Source organism: Mus caroli, chromosome 5 (genome assembly GCF_900094665.2).
Source record: "Mus caroli chromosome 5, CAROLI_EIJ_v1.1, whole genome shotgun sequence".
NCBI classification, from domain to species: domain Eukaryota; kingdom Metazoa; phylum Chordata; class Mammalia; order Rodentia; family Muridae; genus Mus; species Mus caroli.
The window spans coordinates 29,104,948-29,126,520 of NC_034574.1; the positions used below are offsets into that span (position 1 = coordinate 29,104,948).

General features: G+C 52.1%; 1 protein-coding gene across 1 annotated transcript; it reads right to left on the minus strand.

Annotated features, from left to right (window-relative positions):
• Window positions 1-1,048: 1,048 nt before the first annotated feature.
• Mxd4 (MAX dimerization protein 4) lies at window positions 1,049-14,841 on the minus strand. Its single transcript, XM_021162369.1, has 6 exons — window positions 14,619-14,841; window positions 14,438-14,537; window positions 11,422-11,451; window positions 5,943-6,057; window positions 4,723-4,885; window positions 1,049-4,274 (listed from the first exon to the last, which is right to left on the minus strand). Exons 1-6 carry the CDS (start codon window positions 14,839-14,841, stop codon window positions 4,117-4,119), a joined length of 789 nt encoding a protein of 262 aa, XP_021018028.1. The 3' UTR covers window positions 1,049-4,116.
• Between the last annotated feature and the right edge of the window lie 6,732 nt (window positions 14,842-21,573).

A 21,573-nucleotide genomic window follows, 5' to 3' on the forward strand; every position in this document is an offset into this window, starting at 1 on the left:
GATCCCTGGCACCCACTGCTTCCAACAAGAAGTAGTAGCAGGTAAGACTAAAAAACATAGCATTTGGAATTTAAGTGTTCACATTGATATCAACACCTAAGTCATACCAAGTCTGAGGTTCTAATTGTGTTCACATCAGAAAACTCCTTTTTCCTCTCTGAGTTAACTTCAGCCTCCTCTAAGGCTGCCCATCCCTTACCCCGTACCTAACAGGAGGCAGGGAAGGCAGGGATACACATTTCAAGAATCCAGGCTGGTTGTTGCCTACCGGGAGAACGAATCCCTCCCCTGGTTTCATGATTCCACATTAAAACTTTTTAGCAGGTGCCACTAGGCCATCTCCAATGAGCTCTACATAGGGTTCAGTGAGGTAACACCATCCTCTCTGGAAGTCCTGATCCACACTTTCTGTGGTATTCAAGGTGGCAAGTCCTTGAAGGACAAGCCTCAGTGCACTCATCTGTCTGGGAGGACACTGAGTCCTCCAAGAACCAGAACCAGGATTCCTGCCAATGGGCTGGAGCCTCCCTGTAGGCAGTGGAGTGTCACTATCCTGTTTTCTCTCTAGTGTGTGTTCTAACCACCTCACAGCTGCTCTGGAGGCAAGTCAGAACCCCATGCTAGCACCGAAGCACAGCTGCCCACGTTTCTACCTCAGCCATGTAGGTCTTGAAGGCAGAAGCTAGGGCCTGAGTCCAGCCTAAGGATGCTGGGATAGACTGGAAGAGTCCTTGAGGTGTAATCTGGAGACCCAGCAACTTCTCTGCAGAGGGCATCTGGCCACCATATCACCCTTAAGGACTGAGCTATCTTTGGGCCTACAATGTCCTAGTCCAACAAGAACACCTGGCATAGAGAAGGCTGTATGGTACTTCCACCCAAGCCTTTACATAGAGCTGCTCAGCTTCCCAGGAATGGAGGTCGTGGACGTGAAGGTTGCTTCCCAAGGGCCAGGATAGCCCTGGCTCTTGTGAGTCAGTCCCTCTAGCTGAAGCTAGAGAGAAAGGAGCAGAGCAGAGCAGACAGAAAGAACTAGAAACCAGAAAAATGAGGTATAAAAATCTGTATTTATATTACAATGACAGAATGACACAGCACAGCCCCATCTGTTAGACAGGTGGGATGGGGTCCCATTCCAGTCTGCAGTTCAGGTCTCATAACTCAACCACCGCACTGGCACCAGGCCCCTTGTGTAGCCCCCGACTCTGGCACGGAACCTGCCCTAGTGCCCTAGTTTAGAGGCCTGAGAACTTGCTTGCTAGCCTGGGATCAAGACCCTCTGTGCAGGCACAAGGGGTGAGAGGCTAACTGACCCACCAGAGGCAGGGAAGGCTTGGGGCACACAGAAAGGTAGAAACTGTCCAGCCACAGTTTGGTGCACAACTCCATCTGCCTAGAAAGGCAAGCTCAAGCACCTGCAGGTTAGAAATACAGAGGCAGGCCTAGGGCCCGTCTAGAGACAAAACCTCTGTGTCCTCTCCTGCTAGACCAGCTGGGCCTGCAGCAGGATGGTGGGTCTGGTACATCTGGACCACCTCCTAGTAGAGAGGCCCAAGCCTGAGCCTGGAGTTCCAGACTCTGTTATGGCGCACCGCATGGCTCACATGGACAGGTGCAGGTGGAGGACATAGCAGCAGCTATTTTGGTCCAGCTTTCTTTCCACAGACACACAATAGCCTTGGCTGAATCTGTGGCTACCAGCAATGGCCATACTGTGCAAATGGTAGAGAGCAGGAGAAGGAGTAATAGATATGTAACTCTTAGCACCAGCCCCCATGCCTATAGACCACCCCTCACAGGCCTGCTAGCGGAAGGGGCAGCTGGCTAGCACCCCTGGGTGACTGAGGAGGCCAACTCCCAGGCTACATGGGATCCATAGCCTGAAAAGGCAAAGGGCTGAGCTGCCACAAAATTCAGCCAAGGGGGCCAATCTGGTCACCAGGAATGGGCTCTGCTGTCAGGGGTGGAAGCAGAATCTCAGGTGCTGGAGATGGAGCAGGGAGTTGATAATCTAAGAATTCAGGGCACATCAGGAGCCCTGGAGTTGTGGGTCCTTTAAACAAAGTCCTGTGCTAAGGGTAGGTGTGCTCAAGACAAATGCCTGGGGGACGTGCTCAGGCAGACACTGAAGCGCCCAGATGGGCAGAAAATGTTGACAGAACCAGCTTACTAGGATGTTGACTATCTTTCTATCCTGGAGACACCTACCTAGGCCTGCTGTCCACCTGTCATTCTGAGTGCCCACAGAGCAGGTTCTATGCCAGAGCTGTCTCCGGGAACCTCATTCTGCCTATCAGTAGGCCTCTCACCCTAGGATGCTCATTGGCATGACTGAAGATAAACAAGAATTTCCCCACAGTTTGGAAATTGTTTACAAATGCACCAGAGGAGGTGGCAGGTGCTGCTGTGGGCCAGCCCGTGGCCACTACCCAAATATTGCTGTGTGGTGCCCCTAGAAACAAAGTCTTCTAGTACTGAAAGGCCAACAGAAGCCTCCTGGACAGGCCTGTACTACTTCCAGAACTGTGTAGTTATAAGCTGCCCATGGCTGACACTCCAGGCTCTATGCTAGCAGGCCTGCTGTCCCCGAACTTTCAGGCACAGCCACTCTGCCAGTTACCATGGAGGCACCACTGGAGGCCAGGTCATAGCCCTGCAGGATACAGGAATCAGCCATGGGAGCCACACAGGCATGCATATGTCCCTCCCAGGAGGCTGCAGCTGCTGGGAGGGGCTACCTGTCAGAAAGCAGTGAGGGGGGCACCTACCAGGAGGCCTGGTGCATCCCATAAGCCACACGGGCATGCTGGTGGCAGTGGGTGGGGTGAGACAGGGAACACAAGGCACACTATGACGATGTGACAGAGGATGGGTCCCTGAGACGCTGGGTCGCTCCCACCCCTCAGCAAACAAGGACACAACAATGGCTAGGAAAATAGAGTACAAAATTCTCATACAGGAAATAGAGGCAGCACACACTCATGTCCCTTGGCGAGTCTTCAGAGCTTTTCTCTCTTTTTAAAAATGTTTCTGGTTTGTGTTTTGGGTAAAGCCTCTGCCAGCTGAGGCTGCCCTGGACAGGGTTTGTGAGGCCCCTTCTGGGAGCTCCCTGTTGCACTTTTTTTTTCCTTTTTTTTTTTTTTTTTTTTTTTTTCTTAAGAAAGGAAGTTGAGAAAGCTTGGAGGACCCAGTGGTTTCAGCTTGCCACCCAGCTTATTCCAGTCCCCTGCCAGGAAGAAAAGCCCTGTCTATTTCCTGTGCAGACCAGGCAGAGCTGTCTGGACTGGCCCAGGTGATCAGGGGCCTGAGTAAGAGTCAGGCACAGGTTAGGGGGCCACCATTTCCAAGTGACCTCAGGTCAACTATCTCAACACATACATTCTCTGATGTCCATGTGTATTTGTGCTTGTGGGTGTGAGCCTAGGCATGTGTGCATACGTCTGATGGTCCTAAAAGAGCAGAAGCCACCCAACTTGGTTTGAGGTGGTCCAGCCAGACCCCAGGAGCATCCCATGGCTGCTGACACCATGGAAAAGGGGGCCACCCACCAGATGCTCATCCAAGTCCTGCCCCTCACAGATCCCTCTGTCCACACTATGTGGACCAACAAATAGATGGATAGTTGGATAGACAGACAGCAGGCTCCTTCTTTCCTTCCTCCCTCCCTCCCTCCTCCCCTCCTTCTTTCCTTCCTTCCTTTCTTCCTCAGTCCACTCCTCTCTCTTGGGATCCAATTTTGGGGTTCAAGCTCCCTATGGTGGTCATTAAGGCCCCTACACGGATCCTCCCGAGATTTGTAGAAATGATATTTAATACTTCTGGAATGATTAGGAATCTGAGAACAGATTGTGGGTGGCTACGCTGGACTCCAGGATGTAAGAGCCTGACACTGCTTCCCTGCATGGGGTCTAGCCCTGCGGAGAAGGGGCAGGCAACTTGAGTCCTGACCGAAGGGTGGGCAGGCAGAGGCAGGCAGACCAGGCAGCAGCTGTAGCTTCGAGAATGGCACAGCAGTAGGCCCATGACGAGGCTGGCTTCAGTCAAGGGAGGATTGGAAGGCTGAGACGCTTGGCTAGGTGAGCAGGCAGGTGGGCCAAGAAGCAAAGGACACGGAGCCTACGAAAGGCCAGGGCAGCCAGGCCGCCTGCAAGGGTGCCCATAGCTGCTGTCGCTGCAGCCACTGCTCTGTAGGCTGTAGTGGTCATCGGCATCACTGCTGCTGCCAGCACTGTCCAGCTCCCCAGGGCCAAACTCCATGCCCTCTATATCCACCTCTGGGAGAACAGAGAGAGGATGGGTCAGGACGGCCTCTTCCTAGGAAGCCAGCCTGAGGCTCCCAAGTTAGAGCCCACAGTTCCCTTCTATGGAAATGGAGCCTGGGTTGGGGAGGTAAGAGCGGTCCTTTGGGCCCTGAGGTGGAAGATGCGAGGATGCTTCCAGACAAAGTCTGGGATGCTGCCCAGTGGTGAGTCATCCTCTGTCTTCACATAGCCCTGACGTGGCCTCTGTGCCTCATTGTCTTCATCCCATCCCTTCTCTGTGCGAGGTTGTGGGAATTCTGCAGTACCCCCAGCAGTTAGCTTAGGTGGCATGGACACCTTGTCACCGCTAGCACCAATCCACCTTAGGTACTTCCTTGTTCCCCTGGAACACTGTGGATACCTGCACCCAGAGGCCAGGATTGGGCTGCCCAGCTCCTACCTTGCTTGCCTGGGCACTCACCTTGCTCTGAGTCATCTGTGGACACAGCAGAACCAGTGCTGTCTGTGCGCACACGCTCTACACTCTGCACTGATAGCTGCTCCAAACGTCTCTTTAGGAAGCGATGTTCCCGCTGAAGCTGTTCCTTGATGCTCAGTGCCCTGCGGTCCTGCTCCTCCAGTTTCTGGGGATAGAGGATAGTCTGTGAGCCCATAGCCAAAAAAGGAGTAAGCACCCTGCACAGAAGCTGCACAGGCAGGATCCTTACATAGAACATGGCCTGCTGGACAAAGCCACAGGGTGCCCAGCCAAAGGCTTAATATGCCTCTCCTCACCCCAGCAAGGTGACCAGTTACACAGCTTGGTCTTCCACGCTCAGCCTCATGACTCGTAGTACAATGCCCAGTGCTGCTAGCCAGCCCCAGGAAGTACAATTGCATGGGCTTTCAAGCCCTGAAACAGCATCATCCAAACTTTGGCAGGCGCCTCCCTCCAACCCTACTATGAGAGCTCCACTTACCCTCAGACTACCTGCCGCATCTGAGAATGGAACACCAGCAAGGCCTGGTGTATCCTGTAAGGCAGACCTTCCTGCCTTCCTAAACCCTTCCTGTGTGGGGCCACCTGATACACTGTTGTTCTATTAAAACCCCAGGGCCTTGGATATAACCCTTTCAAGGCTACTACCACCCAGCCTGCAAGTCCACACTCAAATGTCCATATTTAGTGTCCCAAGAACACTAAATAAGCAGATGTCAGTCTGAAGGCCTTGAGGGATTGCCTCAGGTAATATCTCCCTCAGTGTAACCCCATAACAACTCCCAAGAAAAACCTCTACACCCCCCCATTCTTTTTAAACATTACCTGCTCGCAGTTAGACTGTCTATGAAGACATGCAATGACCCCTTTTTCCTAAGCCCTTGAGTTTAGGAAAGGGAGGCCTCAACTCTGCCTCCTCTTCTAACAGCTGAACTTCCATAGCCCAGTGTTAATAGATCTGTAACAGTCTGGAGTCTAGCCTGTCCAGCCAATTACACCATCCCCCTGCCAATCACCCCTCAACAAAACCCAACACAAATCACATAACTTCCACCCCACCAATCAGCTCCCATTGGGCCTCCCCATAAGCTCCTGACACGTACCTGCTAGGTGGCTCCACCACCCACCTCCAGGTCCTCTGAACCAATGCTGCCCAAGGGTGGGGATGGCTGGGGGGCATCAGGGTAGCTGAGGAGACTTACCTTGATGTGCATCTTAGCACGCTTCAGAAGGCTCAGAGTAGTGTGACGTGTGCTGTCAGGGCCCAGGGGTACCAGCTGCTTGAGCTGCTCCAAGTAGAGCCTGAGTTTAGCTCGTCTGAAAGAGCCAGAGATAGACTATCAAGCTAGGCAGCAAATCCACAGAACTAGGCTCATGTGTCTGGTGCAAGGTGGGAAGTGGACAGCCAGGCCCTCCCTGGGCCTCTGCGCTGCTGTAGGCTTGCCTTTGGGCCTGGGGATTGTCCCATACTCTACCTCAAGGCTGAAGTAGTTAGGTCCCTCTCCAGGAATTCCCTCCTGACCTAGATAATACTTCCCCTCCGGGGCAGCCTGCCACAGATACCTTCATGGATAACGTGTCCACAGATCCCTCAGGGCCTAAGAGCCCAGGGAACAAATACTGTACCACCTATTTTGCACTATATAGTGTGCTCTTGTCATCACAAAAACATGAGTTGATAAGGCTAAAGGGGTGCTGAGGACCAGCTCTCTTTGCCGAGTCTGTGGTCTCATTGGAAATTGCATTATTTTAGGTTTTTCTTCCTGTGTCCATTTGTGTGGATCTATTTTTTCACAAAACTGGAACCACATTCCTAGTACTTGTTCATATGGCTGCAAAGCTTTCCTGCCTGGCCTAAAGGGCTAAGTTCATCTCCAGAGGCTATCTCTGACATTATCATGAACAGCAGGCACTGCTGCTGTGTCTGCAAAGTTCACCTGACCAGTATCTGCAGGAAACCAGTGCTCTTCCCAAGTAATGCCCGAGCATGGAGCTAGCCAGGCCCTATAGAAAAGCCAAGGTGGTTTCTAAGTCAGTATGGCTTGCTTTGGGCAGATTCTTAAAAGTGTAACTGGCAAGTCAGGGACAGAGTTTTTTTGGTTTTTTGTTTTTGTTTCTTGGGTTTTTGTTTTTTTTTGTTTTGTTTTGTTTTTTTTGTTTTGTTTTGTTTTTTGAGGCTTTAGCCTGCTGCCCAACTGTCCTTGTTTTTTAATTTGCCTGTTTGTTTTGCAAAAGCAGAGAAAAAGGAGGTGTAGAGTTGGGTGGGTAGGGAGGTAGGGAAGATCTGGGAGGGGGCCAAGACTAGAATATTCTGTATGAAAAATACCGATTTTTAATTAAAAACAAAGAGTGCTGTCATGCTGAAAGTTTCTGTCTGTTCCCTAGTCACAGAGCCCAAGCATACCCACAGATTCCATCAGTCCTAAAGAGACTCTGGAAAGACAGCAGGCAGAAACAGCCAGTCACACACACAGAGGGTAGGCCATCATGCTTTTCCATCTGTACCCAGTGCTGACAAAGCACTTTCTCACCTAGCATCCTAGCCCAGCATCCTGAGTGAGGCCTAAAGAGCCTTTTGGTGAACTGGAGTTAGACCTTTGGAAGAACTTCTTAGACACAGGACTGAGGCTGAGCTTAGCCAGGTGGCAAGGTGTAAGTGAGAGTTGTGTAAGCCCTAGACTCTGTCGCAAGGCTAGAGGATCTTCAATCTCACCATAGAGAGGTTCCTGGCTCCATGCTACTGCCTGCATGGTTACCCTCCCAGAGTCCAGATCTCAGCGTCATTGCTTCCAGCACAGTGAGCATCCAACCCTAGGAACTGAAGGGACTAGAGAACAGAGCTGGGCTAGAGAGCAGAGGTGGAGCCTCCCCGAGATAGATTCCGTTGTCTGAGGCCAGCACTGGGATATGGCAGGTGTAGGACAAGACCACGAACCCTTCTCACCAGGTGTACTTGTTACACAGCAATTCCTATAACCACTTAATCATGTCAGCAGCTATGGCTTTCTGCAAATTGACAGAAAGTGCAAATTGACAAGAAACAAAGTATTCCCAAGTTCCCTGTTTTAGAGATGACCACACTGTTGTTTCAGTGTCTCTGACTTTCTAGTTCATGAGTGTTAAGTGGAAACATTAGGATACAGGACCACATATGTGACAAGTGACCCACTTTTGTTTAAAAAATAAAAAGAGCAGACGCACACAAGAGACTCCACAGAACACAATGAAGCACAGGAAGCGTGCATCTCCAGGGATGCGGCTGGCAACCTTTATTTCTTTAGCTTTGTGCTTGTCTGTATTTTCCACGTTTTCTATGCTTTTAAAAGCCTCACATTTACTTTTACAATCAGAGAAAGACACATTTGTACAAGAAAGAAACACAGCTGAAAGACAAGTAACAGTAGGAACACACTTGCAGTACATATAAAAGACAAAACAGTATTAGTGATATCTTGAGCTTGTACACATCAAAAATAAAGACCACTGCCTCCGTGTAACAATGAGCAGAGTTGCAAAAGACAAAAGAGCAAATCTAACATGGAAACAGACTCCATCCCACAAGTCATCAGGCAATGAAAACGCAAACAAATGAGCCAACGCTCACTTTCTCCTCTGTTCCAAACGGAATGCAAAGAGGTGGCTGGAAGTGGCTTAGTGGCACATGAGGACCTGTCCTGTGGGAGAAGCACCGCCTCTTTGGCCCAGACTGCTTGACAGTACTTCTAGTCTACTTCTAGAATATGGGTTCCATAGAACCATCCCCAGGCATCTGAAGACTCAGCTCAACAATACTCAGATCAAAGGGAACCGGGATCCGATGGTTGTGGGCCGCTACAGGCTCCGAGGCCAGGGAGGCTACCGGTACAGAGACACGGGTCTGGAGTACTTACATGGGATTGGGTGAAGATTCCAAGTAGGGAGAGTGGGTAACAAAGGCCCCTTATCATCTCAGAGGCCTCCAGGTAACCAAAGATAAGGTCTCTGGGTGGGGTGCAGGAAGCACATGAGCAATATTTAGAAAAAGGTTTTCTTCAAGAGACAAGGAAAAGTCACCTGACCATACACAAGCAATGTAAAACTAATGTCAACCCAAGCATAGAAGAGTGCACACCCTGGGCTGAGCCTGTAGCTAGTGAGGGGATGTGGGGAAGGTCGATTATGAGCATCACAGTCATAGAGTCTAAGTTGCTCTGGGATCTCACTATATCCTCCCTAAAGTCACTATAGCAACACCAGACTCAAGACATTCATGGCTGACCCTATGCATCTCAAACTTGTCAAACCCCTGTGCTTCTAAAGGAGGAAGAACTTCGCCTAGAATTCCTGCATTTCTATCAGCAACAGCCCCATTTCTCCTCACAGCTCAGCCATTTGACATTGCAACACCTACTGTCTCACCAAAAACCCCTACTCCTCAAAAGAAGGCCCAAGAGCTGGGGGTGGGTGGGAGTTTGGCTCCACACCAGGGTCCCCTAGCACATGTAGGCTCCAGTCCTGGCTGGATGGCAGAGATAGGTTCCAGGCCAGGTTACTGGAGCAAAGGCAGTGGCAAAACCCACCACAGTCCGTGGGATGGGGAAAGGGAATCCCCATCCTTTTCTATTTATTAGCATCTTCGAGGTGTTGCTGACAAACATGTCTTTTGTGTGGTTCCACATGGCTGCATCAGACACTTGTGGGCAGCCATGCACGAGCATGCCAAGGGTACTATGACAGGCCTGAAAAACCATCTCTGTGCCTGGGTTAGGGTGAGGGGCCTAGCTGAGGGCTTAGATCTGAACTCTGATGTTCCAGGAGTGCTAGGGGCCAGGAAGAACACTTGCAGCTCTCATCAATACTAAAGACCAAAACTTAGAGCTGAGTCTAGGAGGGCTTCCAGGCCCTGAGGTCAGCAGCTAGTGCCACCATGGCAAATCTACCAGAAATACTGACCTACAGGGGTAGTGGGTAGGGTTGGTGGGTACTGTTCAAAGCTCCAAATGGGGAAGTCCCACAGGCCCACCTGAGTCTCTCTGATAGACACTTCCAGTGAAGGCAGTATCCAGGGTATGCCTCTTACGGCCTTCTGGGCAGCTAGCCAGGTGTTTCCTTCCTTCCTCAGGACAACACATAGCCCTTCCTTCAGCTGGCATCGATCTATAGTCAGCTGTGACTGATGTCCTTACCAGGGCCCAAGCCCCAGACGTTCGGACTTCTCAGAGCTGTCTACATCTATGACCCAGTCAGCTAGGTAGAAAGACCTTACCCTGAAAGACCCTGACACCCTGGGTGTCAGAGAGGCCCAGGATACCCAGAAAATCCTACCCTGTCTTAAATTAATAGCCTCTATGAGATCCAGTCTAACTATAGGCTTATGAAGAATGGCAAAGACCAAGACTAAGGTCAACAGATGTCTGCAGAGGTCAGAGGTCAGCCCTTATCCTCCCTAGAGGCTGCTTCCTACCCACTCTTGCCTCCATGGCACTCCTCATCTGTCTTCACTATCAGGTGTCCTCCCAAACACTGCTTCCAGGAAGTCTGTCCTCACACAGGCCAGGACATTGTGCCTGAGTCTGGACAAGGTGGGTTCATCTCTTCTGTCCTAGGAGCAACCCCAAGCCTGCCTCACTCTGGCTTCCATCCCTGTGGCCTGGCCCCCTGGGAACCCCCCAAACACACAAGCCACTGCAGGAAGTGCATCTCCTCTGGGAACATGGTGTTCTGTCCCTGCCCAGCCACCCGCCCCAACTAGAGTCCTGAATCCCGGGAGAGCGGAAGTTGGCGCTGCACTGGGCGCAGACATGGGAGATGGGGGAGGGGAAAAGGAAAGAACTGGCTGGGCTCCAGACCTTTCCAGTGTACCCAGAAGGGATCATCTAGGATGCAGAGTTAGGTACTCCACCCCCCACCCCAAACACCAAGAAGGCAAGACAGAACTCGTCCATTTTATTGATAAAAGCAGAGGTCAGGAGAGAGGTATTGCATGCTGTCCCTCAGGGGCTTTCCCTGGTTCTGGCATGGGGTCTACTGCTCATGGGACTGCCTGGCCTGAAATACCTCTGCTTCCACTTAGGCTACTGCTGGCAGCCACAAGGATCTCCTTCACCTCCCAACTCCCAGGGTATAGCCACACCTTGTCACCACTGACAGAGGGAAGAGGCAAATGACAAAGTGAAGTAGCCTTATGGGCCACCAGCCATACCAGGAGCTGACAAGAGCCAGGGTACAGGGACAAAGCCTGGGTCTGCTCTCCTCCTGTGATGCTCCAGTCATGTAGAGCATCATAGCTCCTTAGAAAACAGACCCCAAAAGGCACAGAGGGAAGGGGGAAAAGGAATGAACCCCCTACCAAGGCCATGATACTGAGAGCTGAGGGGCTTAGGCATGCCCAATCACACCCACGTCTTCTTCCAGGGAGCTAACTCAGACTGCTACCAGTACAAGGAGCTCCAAGTCCCTGGTACCTATCCAGTTCTGACCCCAAGCTAAACACCAAAGAATATGGCCTGAGCCCAGCCCTTGCCTGCCAATCCAAGACTGCCTGAGAACAGACCCTAGTCCCCTCTAGAACTGGCCTTTCCAGAGCCTAGAGCATAGTCTGGCAACCCCGACAGGTCAGGTCTGCAAAAGTACCCCTTCGATGTGGGAGGTTGAGGAGACAGTCACATCAAGTAGCTCACATGGGAATGGGGTACCACTTACCTGTGCTTTTCTAGTTCGTTGTGTGAAGACCTGTTTAGAGAGATAGAAAGACAGGGCTCACTCCAAGGCCCAACAACAGGAGCACAAATAACAGTGGCTCTTTGTAGAGAGCTAGGAGCCCTCACACAGTGGCTAGGAGGATCTAGGTCCAGGATATTTCTGGATGCTGAGAGCTAGGGCAGGTATACAGCTGCCTATCAAAGGCTAGGGTAACCTCACATGGGGTAGGGAGCAAGGCACAGAAATACAAGTAGATCTAAGGGTCTGATGGCCACACAGGCCTATGGTGGCTCTGGTTGGCAGGGATACCCAGGTGCCCAGCCACCTTCATCTGCTCCCCTTTATCTGAGGCCAGCTGTGTCCTTATAAGTAATACAAGCCACACACAGAGAACCAATGGCAGGTCTGAGCATGCGACATGAAGTTCAGACCCTCCGAAGACAAGATGATCCTGTCCTCCTGTGGCCACTCTGCCTTACAGATAGAAATACCCAGGACAAGTCTTTAAAGCCAAGTCAGCTTATGGAGGCATCTGTGAGAAATGCATGCTTTCTGGGCCTGTAGGTACATAGCAGGACATAGAAGATGGCCATTCCCCCTTCTCTCAGGAATTGCATTATATAGAATATGTAACCCTGAGACCAACTTTACCTTCCCTGGGAACAGTGACCCCATGGGCTGCTTGAACTCCACTGGCCAAGCCCACTCACCCAGACCAGACTTCTGAACACCACAGGTTCTGAACACTCAGGTTTCCAAGTCACTCTCAATCTAAGGGAATGTCACAGACCAACACAGGCTTCTAGGTCCCCAGACTGCTACACTTAAGAGCAGAAAGATCAGGACACACCCAGACCAAGGCCCTCCCGGTGCTCTGCTTGTTGCCCACCTGTCCTTTCCTCTGCTGCTCTAAGAGCTTGGATCTGGGATCTTTTACCAAAAAATGTATACACTCTGCCTGGCCCATCATTCTTTGACACCATCAGGGTACTAGCTCACCTATGTTCCCTCGGGCCCTGGATTCCTCAACTCTTCCAAAACCTGCTGCTAGTTACTCAGGCTGGGCCAGAGCCTCAGAATCCCTCCACAGACCAACCAGAGCCAAGAAGGCAGTGCAGAAACCCCTTGATGTCCTCTGGAGAACCTGTCTTTCAGTTCTCTAAATGGCAGCCTGACTGGGTCTACAGGTCTGCTAGTTTATGTAGCAGGCTAGGGTCAGCAGGAACCTTCAGTCTTGAGGAGTCCCCTCACCTCCTGCACCAGAGGATACTACTTTTCTTGCCAGCTCCCAATCCCTGGACTACAGGGCCACTCTAGCAGCATGTGGGTTGGCCTTTCTTGGAACTCTTTTGGAGTCCAAAGATCCTGGGGGGGGGGGTGTGCCTGAGGAGAGGCCACCGTTGTGTCAGATGCTGCCTGGGCACCATCTTGATCTGACCCTTCTGCTTATATTCTGCAAGTACTTGACCCTAAAGGCACCCTCCCGTGGAGTCGCTGCCATTAGAGACCTAGCCATCACTCACCCTAGCCTGCTATACCAGGGCCTGTCCTTCATTTTGCCAGGACACAGAAGGTTCAGAACTGCCCTGCCACATCTGAAATCCCAGCTTCTCAACTGAGCTGGCTGAGAATAGCCTCTGAGCAGTGACTGGGGAGAGGAGGGCTGCGTCTGCCACCCTAAGGCTTCAGGTCTTGAAGGAGTACACTCTGTCCAAGGAAGCTTTAGGGGAGGTGCACCCAGTCAGAGAGGCCCTTTGCATCCCCTGCCCCTTGCACCCAGTTCTCCATCCCAGAAGAAGACGGAAGACTAGGACCTCATCCAGGAACAGGGTGGTTAAGCAGCCCTACCCAAGTAACTGAATCTGTCTATGCCTTGGCTTCCTCGGTTGTAAAATGGAGATCAAAATAAGGCTTCATTTACAAGGCTGGGTCAGATTCTTACTTGTGTATATGGCAGAAGCATTCAAGGGCCTCAGCTCAGGAATGCTACCATTCCTATCAGCTGTGGGTACTCCATGCCACAGGAAGCTGAGCTCCCAAACCTGGAGTTTAGGGCAGACAGAAGCCGGGTCCAGGCCATCTCACTGTGGAAGCTTGGGGCAGTGAGGCCTCCAACACACTTAAGTCCTTCTGCAAACTGTTCAAAGCAAGAGACCAGGGGCTGGGACTCAGGCCGTTGGTAATTCAACCTGTTCTTTGCCAGGCCTAGGACACCACAGAAATGGGTCCTTGTGCCAGCCTCTCTGTTTCCCAAGAACAGAAAGGCCACAGGAATGAGCCGCACCCTCTGCCAAGGGGCCCTGAAGCCCCTAGCCTGCTAAGGAAGCTCTCAGACTGACCACACAGGAGTAGCTGGGTCAAAGTTAGCCCCTAGACAGTGTCAGGTGTGCCCTGGATCCCACTGCAGCCAGGAAGGTGGAACCTTTAGCAGTCCTAGCCATACCTAAACCTCAGCTTCAGGGCTTCCTCCAAACACAAGGCCAAGGCAAACAGAGTGTAGTTGAGCTCTGGAACTTTTGGGAGAAATAGCTCCCGGCAGCTCTTCGCGACAAAGCCAACCCTATGCTTGTGGTTGGAGTTTCCTTGTCAATAAGCTGCGCAGGACGCTTAGGTAGCCAGGGAGAGGTCTCTGTCCAGGCTCCTGGGGATAAGGTGCTGGGCCTAAGAGCAAAGCCAGCTCCGAGAAGTGCAAGGGAGGGAGTAGTCCCCAATTAGGCCCAAACTAGGGAGTAGCGGTCGGCACCAACTGACAACTCCTCTCCGGTCTGGAAAAGTCCAGAACGGCCCTCGGCGAGCGCGGCCGCTGTACGCGTGGCACTGTTTACGGCGGCGGGGAGGCGCGGCCGCGGGAAGATGGCGACGCGCGGGCGGGGCCCGCACCTCCTCCAGGCCGGCCGCCCGGGTGCGCGCAGGACTGTACTGGGGACGCAGAGAGGACGGGGACACTCGGGTGGGGCCGGCCCGAGCTGGCTTGGCACAGCGCGCGGGGGTGGGAGGTGGGGGTTGGGGGCGGTACCTGTTGTTCGGGGCCTTGCGCACCAGGCCGGCCGTCTTTGTTTTCTTCCTAGCGAAGTCGCCGTCGAAGGGCAGCACGGAGGCGTAGCCGTGCTCGGCCTCTGCGGGACAGACGGTGCGGTCAGCGGCCCCCTGCGCCCGCCCGCCGCCCGCCCACCCTGGCACAAAGGGGCGCGGGCTACCTCGGTCCCTACGCTCCAGGTACTCGGCCGCCTCCAACAGCAGCAGCAGAGAGTTCAGCTCCATCCTGCCGCCCGCGCACGGGACGGCGGCGGCGGCGGCTGCCCGGCGCGCTCCTGCCGGCTCTGCTCGCCGCACGCCCCGCGCCTGGCGGCACACCAGCCCGACTCGCGGACTCCAGCGCTGGGCCGCCACCCTCCGCCTCAGGCCCTCAAATTGACACATAAGTCGAGCAGCAGTCAACGCAGCCAATAAGTGTGGGCGCTCCGGCCTAGGGGGCGGGTTCTTGCCTAGCCTTGCCCAATAGGGACTGGCCGAACGCCTCGGGCAGGGCTGAGAATGTTGACAGATGCGAAGCTTGGCTAGGATAGGCTGGCTCCAGTAGTAACAATTTAGAAGCCCAAGCTTAGCAACAGCACGTGGTGGCCCAGCCCCAGTGCTCGCTGACTGGCGGCCACCGTGCATGTTAAGTAGGCACTGCACGCCGATTGGACCAGAACGGTCTATGTAAATTGGGTCCGTGGACCAATGGCCAGTGACAGGGCGTGGGGCCAATGAGGACGCCCGGGCAGGACCGGTTGCCGAGAGGAAGCACTGTGTGGTGGGACTGCTGCCCGGCCTACGCGGGGGCCAGGAGGACGTGGACCGTGTCTCGGGAGACACCAGGCAGGATGCGCTGCGGACACGCGCCCCGGCGCTTTGTCGTGCCCATGCATGTCGTGCGCAACGACCTGTTGCCCGGAGTCAGTTGTACCATAGTCTCGGTGGAGGACCAGGCTTGGGGCCTGATAGGGGCGGGAGCTGGGATCTCGCTAAAGAACAGCAAAGGACACCTGTCTCTGCAGGAATATTAGCTTCAGGGAAGGCTAAAACTTGGAGATAGGGACGCAGACCATTGGAATCTAAAAGCCTCTCAGATGTCAGACCCAAAGTAGGCATCATGACTGAAAAGGAAGGCCACCAGGCTTAAGGGAGAGGCACCAAGAGCTACTGACACTACTGAGCAAGAGGGATCCGGGAGTGTTTGTTTGCAGTGCTTGGTCTGAGGGTAGAGCCGTTCCAAGAGCCAGGCTATGGTAACAAGAGGGTGAACTCTTCTCAAGCTCCTGGCCCTAATGACCCGAGGCCCTCATGCTGGCCTATAGATGCATGGGGGACAGACAGCTCAAGATGCCCTAACACCATCCTCTGTATCCATCCCCTCTCACCCCTTGATCCTCTCTCTGTTATTAGGTTGAGGACAAAATAGCAGGCTGGAGAGTTCTGTGGGAAATAAGATGGCTAGATAGCAGTTTTTAAAATGGAAGGAAGCTACTGTAGCAAACAACAAAGATTATTAGCATTGAATTTACTTTAGGACCAAGGTGGATGCATTGTGCACACTTCCTTGTGGCTCTCCATATGCCCAATATGCAGATAAGGAAACTTACAGTGTCCCCTTGAAATAGAAAGATGGAGATTACTGCTCCCACACCCAGGGCTGTTAACAATCTGGGAATGTGGAAACCAGAACCACCTCCCTCCCAGCCTGGGTGTGAGCCACAGATGTCTGACCTGTGGGGCAGGATTAAGAATAACAGGTGCTCCAATGGCGCCCTGAAAAAAACAAAAGAGGAACCTCATGCTGTCATAAACAGTCCTGTATAGACACTTAAAGAACTCCTTGGTATGGGTTGAAGTGCCTCTCTGACCAAGCCCACAATCACTCCAGGGCCAGGGCTGTCCAGAGCTGTAAAGGAGAAGGGCGTCCATCTTTCTGGAATATTGAGGCCCATGCTCAATGCTGAGCTTTGGGCCCCTGAGCTTCGCATGGGGGCCCAGCATTTTGAAGGGTGCACCTTTGCTTTGGCAGGCTGGTGAATTGCCTCTAAGTGCTAAGGCAAGCCGACCTCCCCAGCCTGCTCCCTCCTCCTACTGGGATGGGATGCTGCGGTGTGTTGAAGTGGAGCACAAGAATAGCCTCCTAGCCTTGGAAATTTTTAATCTCAACTGGGGACACTAGCTCCCACCAGCTGCGTCCAAGACAAGGCACTTTCCAGTGCCAGAAGTGCTCTCCCTTTCCGAGAGCATGCGAACGCTGGGAGGAGTGGGTAGTGGTGACCTGATAAGTAAAGGTCAGCTCTAGAGGAGTCCCAGGGGCAGGACAGCAAGCCTGCTGCTCAAGGAGGCTGCAGAATGAGCTGGCTTCCCAGGGGAGATCTGGAAGCCTCTGCTCAGAACAGGAAGTGGCTTGCAAGTACAAAGGGCAAGTTTGTCCCCTGTAGACCAGAGGGGTCTCTCCACCCATGGCCTTCAGATGGGGCAGGGGCACCAGCAGTGCTTGTGTGCATCTGTATCCCAAAGTTCCCAGGATCTGGGGAAAGGAGGCATCAGGCTGGCCAACCAAAACCACCTTCCTCATCACAGGTCACTGTGACATGCCAGGCCCATCCAGAGAAAGCTAGTGTCTTGTATAGACAGAGCCCAGACTTTCCCAATTGGAAACTGTGGAGTCCAAGGTGGTAAGAAGGAAGACACCTCCATCTTGCCACTGCATTGGCCCAAGTCCTCAGTGCCATCTTCCCTCACAAATGGTAAATTCAGCATGACCCAGGAGAAAGGACATAGGGCCTCCCCGGGTTTGGGTAGATGACCAAGAATAACAGGTCTTTGATCTGCCTGGCCTTTCCCTAACTGGCCTTCCTACCTCTGTTTCCCTGACTAGGAATAAGGCTCTAGCACCCATTTCTGGGACATTTGGAGAATTGACCAAAGAGCTTTGGGTCTAGTATAAGAAAGGGCTGCTTTAGCACCACCACCACCCCACACATACACACACACAAACACAGTGATGAGAAACAACTAGAAGGCTGCTCTTAGGTCTTTTCCCACTTACTCAGTCCTGGCTTCCTTTCTCTGGGACCAGGATCAGCAGTTTTACAGTAGACAGTACCCTTATACTTTCCTGTCCAGGTATGGCAACATTTCCCAGGCTTCTTAGGACCAGGGCGTGTGCCACACAGCTAGAGTGGAAATGTTGATGAGGCCTACTCCCCCTGCCCCTCTGATTACCTGACCTTGACCCTGCTTCCTCTCCTTGCACCTTTGGCCACTTCAGTTATTGTAGTAGACATCCAGAGCTATCAGGCCACAGCCCTAGCATCCTTGTTTGCTTATGTCCTTGTCCACCTGTCAGAATCCTGCAGCCACACCTGCCTCCCCTCACAACCTCAGTAGGTGGCTCCTCCAGGAGAGGTCTGGATCTGTAGGATGGCAGGCCCAGCATGGAAAGCCACGATGAGCTCAGTCCTCCAGAAGCCTCTACTACCTGCACACACAGGCCAGTTGTGTGCCTACAGCAGGGAAGACTATATAGAGGTTCCATTTGAGTCCTTCCCTGAGAGCCATTCTGGATTCTTGTATGGCTATGACAGGTAGGCTCTCTAAGCCTCAGTTTCCCTAACTATAAAACAAGAAAGACAACCCCTAGCTTTCGGAGGGGTTTAGTGACACACTGATGGGTGTATGACAAACCCTAGGCAGTGGCAGCGCCTGGGTAACAGGAGGATTATGTACAGCACTCCTAGGAAGCACTGCAAAGCCCTGGCCACGCCCATGATGAAATGGAGCCCATAGAGGCAGGCTTACCCAGCCACAACCGGTCAGAATCTGGGGTGGAGCTGAGGCTGCCAGGCTGGCCAGTCACAAGCACCAGGCCTGGTCTCCAAGCACTTGGAGGCCTTCCAGAAAGTTTGACATACAAGAAAACACTGTGTTCAGAATACAAAAGGAAGACAAGAAAAATCAAAATATATCAAGATGTAATCAACTGTCTATAGAAACTAATATAATGTCAATATTATTTTTAAATGTAAAAATAAATCAGTTCATTGTATCTGTGAATGATTTGTGGAGTGGATTCACTCACTTGCTGCCTTAGGGTCTGTCCCTGGACACATATCACTGTGGGGTCCTCCTTCTTGGAGGTCAGACATGAACCAGAGGGGCTGTGCTCTGCTCTGTGTGTGCAGCAGATGGGAGTCAGCACTGCTATCAAACAAGGCTTCCTGTGTGCCTGGGAGGAATCACAGGCTTTGGAGGTAGAGATGGCATGAATAGGGACTTGGGGTCCTTATTACCTCCTCCAGCTTCCTCTGCACATCCTAACAACACCTGGCCCATAGAGGCCATAGAACCTCTTAATCAAGGATGCAGTTAGCTCCTCCCAAACCCTACCTGTGAAAAGTACCCAGTTCTAGCCTGGACTCTTCTTCCTGGCCTCCCAGAGCTTCCAGGACATGTCTTCCTTGCTGTCTGCTATTACTGTGCCAGCTATAGACCCCTCTGGGCCCGGCACCCATCTGCAGGATCTTGAAAACTATGCATGGCTACTAGATCTATGCTGGGATTCTGTCTGGAATTAGGGTGCCAGTTACAGACTCCTGCATGGGAACACACACACACACACACACACACACACACACACACACACCCCTGAAGAGGCATGGAGTGCCCCCTGGTGGCAACTAGGGGCTGAACTAGAATTCTGGCTGGTCAAGGACAGAGAAAGGAGAGGAAAATCAGGCTTCAAATTCATGCTTCACATGGCCGCAAGAGCTATCCTAACCACAGGACACCAAAAGTCCTTCAGAGTCCCATGTCCTGCCACATGCCCCAGGGTCACTATATGTCTGGCTTACGGCTACTTTTTCTCCACTCAGCCTAGAACTCAGCTGAGAATGCAGTGGAAATACCATGCTGCCTTCCATCCAGGGCTACCCTGGGCTCCTCGGAGTAGGCAGATAGGGATGGAAAACAAGTTAGCTATGCAAATGAGCTTCAAGCAAGGGGCCTATGCATCAAAGCAACCTCTAAAATCTCACGTGCACAGGTGGGACTCCCTATAAGCATTTCTGTGGGCACTGAGTAGTCCCCTATGGAGGTGACAAAGTGGGACTCTACAATGATTTAAATGAGACTGTCCCCTACAGTCTCAGATGTGTGAACACTTGGTCCCTAGATGGTGGCATTGTGTGGGAAGGTCTTGTGTGTGGCCTTGTATGTTACTGAGGTGGGCTTTGGAAGTTTATAGTCTTGACTCATGTCCAATTCTCTCTGTCTCTGTCTCTGTCTCTGTCTCTGTCTCTGTCTCTGTCTCTGTCTCTGTCTCTGTCTCTGTCTCTGTCTCTGTCTCTGTCTCTGTCTCTGTCTCTGTCTCTCTCTCTCTCTCTCTCTCTCTCTGTTACTGAGGTGGGCTTTGGAAGTTTATAGTCTAGACTCATGTCCAATTCTCTCTGTCTCTCTGTCTGTCTCTCTCTCTGTCTGTCTCTGTCTCTGTCTCTGTCTCTCTCTCTCTGTGTGTACTTCATACTGTGATAAAGGATGTATGCTTTTGGAGTTCTGTCCTGACACCATGCCTGTCATTTCCGCCATTCTTCCACACCATGATGGACTCATTCCTCTGGAACCCTTAAGCCCAATCAACTGTCTTCTGTAATCTGACTCAGTCATGGTGTTTTATCATAGCAACAGAAAAGTAGCTAATACACCAGACATGAACCTAGAGGTGGCTTCCTCTTCCTTCTCCCCATGCTATCACCCAAGACCAGGCATAGCAACCTGTGCTCTAGACCCATCCTCAGCTTGCCAGGTTCTCCTAGGCAGAGCTGTAGGCAGTGTGATCCCTGAGTTCCTGTGGGCTCCTGCATGCCACTGCAATCTGAGGTAGGAATTTTGGAGGGTCCCTTCCCAGGGCTATGAGAGTTGCCAGAGACCAGTGAGAACCCTGCTGCCAGCTGCCAAGTGTAGTGAGGTTGTCATAAGCTGGCACAACCCCCAAATTCCAAGGATGGATACCAGCACAACTTGCTTGGATCGGTTCTCGAGTTTTTCACTTCACTGGCCACTTCTGCGTCTACCTCTTGATGGATTCTCCTTGAGGCCCGCAGCTCAAGCTCAGCTGCTGTGTGACCTTCATGAGTTTCAGTTTCCCTATCCATGACAGGGGATCCTGCTCTCTTGAAGGATTGCCATGGAGAGTAACAAGGACATATAAAACCCTGGGACAATGGTGATGGTGATAGTAAGCTCCGGAGGGACAGCCTGAAGGAGGTCCTGAGGCTAGCTCAAGAGAGCTGATTCCATACCTAGATCTCTGAGCAGGCTCTGTGTCTCTAGATTTCCTAGATACAAACCATAACTATAGATGTGGCTTCTAGAGCCTTCTTTTGTGTGTGTGTGTGTGTGTGTTGTTGTTGTTATTGTTGTTTTCGAGACAGGGTTTTGATGTCTAGCCCTGACTATTCTATTCTGGAACTTGCTCTGTAGACCAAGTTGGCCTCAAATTCACAGTGATCCTCCAACCTCTGGATTAAAGGCACACACTACCATCATTGCCTGGCTTCTAGAGCCTTCTTGAAGTGTCTTAATCCTGGCATGGCTCTTGGTGTTGGGATAGTGCCACAGAGGAGTAGAGTGACCAGATATCAAAGTTTATCACGGAAGGGCCAAAATTCCTTCATCCTAGATGAATGGGACAGTTGATCATCGTCACTGAAAGGCATCTATGGCCCCAGGCCTTACAAAAGAACAGATCATGGAGCAGTGCCCCTTACCCAACTCACAAAGGTTGGTCAAAGCTGCCTCAGAAGGCTACTCATGAGCAGATTACATGGGGAAAGTGCACACACACACACACACACACACACACACTGTTCTGGCTTTCGCTCCTTTCTCCCTCTGACACGGCAGAAGAGAAGGATACCACATGTCTGGAAAATAACTACCTGTAAAGACAGAGGTGAGCACTATGGGATATTCCATGTGGGCTCCTGCAGGGCCCAGCTTCCTGGTCAGTAGCAGCAGAAAGCCTTCTCCAAAAGCTCATAAGGTCACTGTGGTACAGCTGTCTAGCCAGTGACACAGACACAGGATGGAGATGAGTTAGGGAAAAGTAATTTTTCTGCATTCTGCCCAGGT

Bases quoted from the DNA above. Each gene is read 5' to 3' on its own strand.
- Mxd4 (XM_021162369.1), bottom strand. From the start codon at position 14,841: ATGTGTCAATTTGAGGGCCTGAGGCGGAGGGTGGCGGCCCAGCGCTGG. The intron at 14,538-14,618 runs GTAGCCCGCGCC...TCTGTCCCGCAG, and splicing joins CCTGGAGCGTAGGGACCGAG to AGGCCGAGCACGGCTACGCC. The intron at 6,058-11,421 runs GTAAGTGGTACC...TGGCTCTTTCAG, and splicing joins AACGAACTAGAAAAGCACAG to ACGAGCTAAACTCAGGCTCT.